The sequence below is a fragment of the Myotis lucifugus genome, unplaced genomic scaffold (assembly GCF_000147115.1).
Source record: "Myotis lucifugus unplaced genomic scaffold, Myoluc2.0 scaffold_269, whole genome shotgun sequence".
NCBI lineage: Eukaryota > Metazoa > Chordata > Mammalia > Chiroptera > Vespertilionidae > Myotis > Myotis lucifugus.
This window is the reverse complement of record NW_005871317.1, coordinates 502,440-507,445: the sequence shown is the minus strand read 5'-3', so window position 1 is coordinate 507,445 and position 5,006 is coordinate 502,440. Positions and strand designations below refer to the sequence as shown.

The 5,006-nt window shown below is 67.3% G+C and overlaps 2 protein-coding genes across 2 annotated transcripts in view; one reads left to right on the top strand and one right to left on the bottom strand.

Moving 5' to 3' along the window:
• Window positions 1-3: 3 nt before the first annotated feature.
• Window positions 4-4,163, top strand: GAS2L1 (growth arrest specific 2 like 1). Its single transcript, XM_006099289.2, has 5 exons — window positions 4-483; window positions 1,748-1,855; window positions 1,946-2,042; window positions 2,126-2,297; window positions 2,853-4,163. Exons 1-5 carry the CDS (start codon window positions 4-6, stop codon window positions 3,883-3,885), a joined length of 1,890 nt encoding a protein of 629 aa, XP_006099351.1. The 3' UTR covers window positions 3,886-4,163.
• Window positions 4,164-4,308: 145 nt separating this feature from the next.
• The window catches only part of RASL10A (RAS like family 10 member A), a 2,254-nt gene continuing 1,556 nt past the window's right edge, over window positions 4,309-5,006 (bottom strand). Inside the window, 2 exon segments of the mRNA XM_006099288.3 lie at window positions 4,309-4,886; window positions 4,888-4,945. Coding sequence (XP_006099350.1) covers window positions 4,677-4,886; window positions 4,888-4,945 — 268 coding nt within the window. The 3' untranslated portion in view covers window positions 4,309-4,676.

The following is a 5,006-nucleotide window of genomic DNA, read 5'->3' as shown; positions in this document are numbered from 1 at the left end:
CTGATGGGACTGGCCACCGGCACCACTCTGTGCCAGCATGCCAACGCCGTCACCGAGGCCGCCCGCGCGCTGGCTGCCGCCCGTCCCGCCCGGGGGGTGGCCTTCCAGGCCCACAGCGTGGCGCCCGGCTCCTTCGTGGCCCGGGACAACGTGGCCACCTTCATCGGCTGGTGCCGGGCGGAGCTGGGGGTGCCCGAGGTGCTCATGTTCGAGACGGAGGACCTGGTGCTGCGCAAGAACGAGAAGAGCGTGGTGCTCTGCCTGCTGGAGGTGGCGCGGCGCGGGGCCCGCCTCGGCCTGCTGGCCCCGCGCCTCGTGCAGTTTGAGCAGGAGATCGAGCAGGAGCTGCGCGCCGCGCCCTCGGCCCCCCACGCCCCGGCCGCTGAGGATGAGGAGGGCACCCCCGAAACCGCGGCTGCACCAGGGGCTCCCACCCGAGGGCCCCGCATGACGCCCATGGACCTCCGCAACCTGGACGAGCTGGTGAGTCCCGTCCTGCTAGCCTCTCACCCTGCGCTGTGCCAGGACCGGACGGCAGAGCCGGTGCCCACAACTGGTCCTGAACCTCTGCAGGACAGCCTGTCCCGGGGAAAGGGTGCATATATTGAGCACTAAATGCATACCTCGCACCCAGGAGATGAGCAGACCGACAGAGGGAGAGGTCTTGGGGAGGTCACGAGCCCCAGCCGACCTGGGATACAATCGGAGCCGATTGCACGGGTGCCCACCTTCCTTTACCTAACCAGGCACCAGACAAGGGCGGGTGTTCCTTCATCCAGGGGCCACGTGCTCTGAGCCCCTCCCGTGTGCCCTCAAGTGCTAGGCAACTGCATCCACGTTGCTCAATGCGAAGTGGGTGCCTGGGACCCTTGGCCCTGGACAAGGTGCCGGCGCACAGTAGGTGCTCAGTGGTGCCTCGGGAAGTTCCCAAGGGCTCCACTGGCCCCTCCCACTCCCCAGCGCCCTTCCCACATCACTTATGGGGAAGCCAAGCCCAGAGCTGCTGCTGGGAGCTGCAGAGTTAGTTGACTTGAGCACAGGAGCGGCCAGACCATGCCCCCAGCTCCCTCTCCCCCCGGGACCTCGGTGTCCCTGACACCCCCGCAGCCAGGCCAAGAGTTTCCACCTTATCAAGGGCTTGGGGCTGCGATGTGCCAGTTCTGGAGGGCAACAGCCGGATGGCGTGGGCAGAGGCTGCCACCCCACCCCCGTCCTGGGCCAGGGTCACCCGAGGCTCCACCTGCTCATTTCCTCCCGCTCTGCTGTGGGCAGGGAGGCAGGCGGGGCCGCCCACATAGCCAGCCTGGCAGCTCAGGGCCTGGAGGGACATGTGCGTAGATGTCTGCTCACCGTGCGGGTGGCCTGTGCGTGCATGTTGGTGTGTCTGTGGTATCCCTGCCTCCTCCCGGGACCTGGCCTCCCTCTGGGCCTCAGTCTTCATGTCTGTGAAGTGGTGAAGGGGGAGTGGGGATGGCTTCCAGGGCTGCCCCCCAGGCTGAGGGGCTTTGGGGATGTGCCCCGCTGGGGCCCCAAGTCCTGGCCTGACCACAGCCCCGCCATCTGACAGCCAAAGGGGAAGGAGAGCTGGTGAAAGGTCAAGTGCAGAGGCTACACGACGTCTGGGGCCACAGAGTCCAAGCTCCACTTCCCCGGAAGGACCTCCTTCCTCCTGAGCCTGGAGTGACTGACAGCAGGCTCTGGGAGGAGGGGCTTCCCCCCTGACCCCCAGCCTCTCCTCTGGCCTCAGGTGAGGGAGATCCTGGGCCACTGCACCTGCCCGGACCAGTTCCCCATGATCAAGGTCTCCGAGGGCAAGTACCGCGTCGGAGACTCCAGCCTGCTCATCTTCGTGCGGGTGAGAGAGGGGCTGCCTGCAGCAGCCGCCCCAGGGCCGGGCGCCGAGGCCCCGGGACAGGCTGTGACCGGCCCTTGGCGGCTCCCACAGGTGCTGAGGAGCCACGTGATGGTGCGCGTGGGTGGCGGCTGGGACACGCTGGAGCACTACCTGGACAAGCACGACCCTTGCCGCTGCTCCTCCACCGGTTGGTGCCCTCGGCCGGGCAGGCGGGCAGGGGGCTCCTCTCTGTGCTCCACCCCTCACCTGCCGCCTGTCTGCCCCCTGCAGCGCACCGCCCGCCCCCGCCGAGGACCCAAACGTTCTCCCCGCAGAGGGTGTCACCCACTCCCAGCCCCCGCGCGGGCAGCCCAGCCCCAGGGGGTGAGCGGCGAGGCTCCCGGCCAGAGGCGACGGCCATGAGCTCACGAAGCGCCAAGGAGGGGCCCGAGACCCCACTCAGGTGAGAGGCAGGAGGACATGGAGGTGAGAGGTCTAGAAGGCGGGGATGGCGGTGGGAGCGTCAGCCCTGGCCTGGATGATGCAGGAGCCTGTGCTTGGGAGTGACTCACACCCTGGGAATAGTTCCCGTGGGTGGGGGCAGGCCTAGCTTCCCGTCTCCATGGCAACCCAACCAAACTAACAACACAGCTGGGGCGGGCCCTGGGGCTGGGTGGCAGCCAGTTCAACCAACCCTGCTTCCCTCCGGCCTGGCCCAGGAAACAGGAGGGCTGGAGCTTAGGGCCCGGGAGGCCTTGCTTCTTCCGCTGCCTTGGGGTTGGGGGGAGGGGGAGGGGGAGGAGCAGGGGAGCCCTGGCTGCAGGAAGCGGCTGCAGAGCCTCACTTCTCCCTGGAAGTCCCCAGGACAGACACGAACCCCCACCAAACCCCGCAGCACCACAGGTGTCTTCCCCGCCTCCTACCGACCACAGATGTGCGTCTTCCTTCCTCTCCCTGCCCTTCCCGCTCGCCAGTCCTCTTTCCATGACGCCCCGTCTCTCTTGTTCCCCCGCCCCAGGGCCCGGGATCAGCTGCCCCCGCATCCCCGCTCCCGACGCTACTCTGGGGACAGCGACTCTTCAGCCTCCTCCGCCCAGAGCGGCCCCCTTGGTGCCCGAAGTGATGACTCGGGCACTGGCCCCCGGAGGGAGCGGCCCGGCCGGCGGCTGACCACCGGCACCCCAGCCTCCCCGAGACGACCCCCCGCCCCGCGCAGCCAGTCCCGAGACCAGCTAGATCGGGGGCGGCCCCAGGAGGCCCCACGAGGCCGGAGAGCCCAGCTGTCCACCCCCAGCCCTGCCCGGCGCGCCCGGAGCCAGAGGAGAAGCAGGCTGTTCTTGTTTGTGCGTCGGGACCAAGACGGGCAGCACACTTGGGTGCCACGCGTTAGGGCCGGTGGGGGCTCAGGCAGGAGCAGCCCCCACACTCCCCGTGCCCGCAGCCCTGCAGCCCCCCGGCCGCCCCGGGTCTCCAGCCCTAGGCCAGAGCTGGGAGCCACGCCGGCCAGCGTCTTCCGCACCCCCTTGCAGCTTGACCCGCAGCATGAACAGCAGCTGTTCCGGCGCCTGGAAGAGGAGTTCCTGGCCAACTCCCGAGCCCTTGGGGCTACTGCTGGGGGCACCCCCACTGGACCCGCCCCTGACCCGGCTCGGGCCCCGGACGCTCCCGGCCCTGACTCGGCCTACTGTTCCTCCAGCTCCTCCTCTTCGTCCCTCTGCGTCCTGGGTGGCAAGTGTGGCCAACCAGGGGACTCTGGCCGGGTGGCCAATGGGCTGCCCGGGTGCCGGGGGCCAGCCCTGTCCAGCTCTTCCGATGAAGGCAGCCCCTGCCCTGGTGTCGGGGGGCAGCCAGATGCATCTGGGAGTCACCTGGCTGGCCCTGAGCCCCCGAGGACCTGGGCACGGGGCCGGATGGACACACAGCCCGACGGGAAACCCTCACGAATTCCCACGCCTCGGGGCCCCCGCCGCCCATCCGAACCCACGGTGCCCGGGGCCTGGCGTGCCCTGCACTCGGTCAGCCCACGGGTGGAGCCGGATTCCTGGATGTGACGGACCAGCCCAGCTGCCTCCAGGCCCCGCTGCTCCCTCTTCCTTTTCCTTTGTGGCCTTAACCCTCCGCATCAGGGAACACCCACCCCCCACACCTCTCGGGTACCAGACCTCATGGGACCAGACCCCTTACATGGCACAATGGGACCTCTTGTACATTCCGATCGGGGGATGAGCATCGCTATTTAATTACTAATATTATTGAATGCCTTAGAGGAGCCCAACGAGGACCCTCCCGTGGCCCTGCAGAGCCTGACAGTAAAGTTTTGTTCCGGCCACTTGTGTCTGATTCTTGTCTGTTTCATCCTTGGGGCCATCACACCCTCGTCACATGCTGGGATTCTGGACTTAACTCCCGGGGCCAAGCCTGGCAACTCCGTTTTCTAGACGTAAAACGACCCTGCCCATCCCAGAAACGCCAGGTGCACTTGCAACGGTTCCCTCTTTATTATCTCCTGGAAGGTGTGGCTTAAGGCTCGGCCCAATGAGGCTCCCGGAGCGGCCTGGGAGCTTCCAACCAGATTCACAGTCACGTTCCTTGGGCTCGTGAACGACTCAATGGTACCCAGAAGGTTCTGATCTTGTCTGATGAGGCTTGGGGCCTGTCTGGGTCCAATTGAAATTCAAAAAAAAGGCCTGTCGCCCAGGAAACTGGGTGGGAGCTCCCCTCATCCAATCAGGGAGGAGACTGTCCTGTCCAATCCGAAGGAAGCTGGGCCAGCTCCTCCAATCCAGGCCCCTGGTTGGTCCAAAGGGTCCGGCTCCCCCAGCAGCTTCGCGGTCCACTTTGGTCACATGAGGCTGCAGTGTGCGGGGTGCAGCGCCCCCTGCAGGCGCAGGGCGGGGTGAGCGGGCCGCGCGCGCACCAGGATGCAGCGGAGCAGCTCGCGGAAGAGGCGCAGCACGTGCCAGTTGTACTTGGCCGAGCACTCGAGGTAGCCGCAGCGCCAGCCCCTGCGCACCAGGGCGGCCAGGGCGCGCCTAGGCCCAAAGCGCAGCCGGCTGCCGGTCCCGCTTGTTGCCGACCACGAGGATGGGCGCCTCGGCGCCCCTTCCGGGCCTGGGGGGGCCAAAAAAGCCATGAGGGGGCGGTGCGGGGAACCCACGCCAAAAAATCCCCC

What these genes read in the sequence shown, in the direction of transcription:
- GAS2L1 (XM_006099289.2), top strand. Translation starts at nt 4, where the DNA reads ATGGGACTGGCCACCGGCACCACTCTGTGCCAGCATGCCAACGCCGTC. An exon ending in GCCTGCTCATCTTCGTGCGG is followed by an intron (nt 1,856 to 1,945) that starts GTGAGAGAGGGG and finishes CGGCTCCCACAG; the next exon opens with GTGCTGAGGAGCCACGTGAT. An exon ending in GGGCCCGAGACCCCACTCAG is followed by an intron (nt 2,298 to 2,852) that starts GTGAGAGGCAGG and finishes CCCCCGCCCCAG; the next exon opens with GGCCCGGGATCAGCTGCCCC.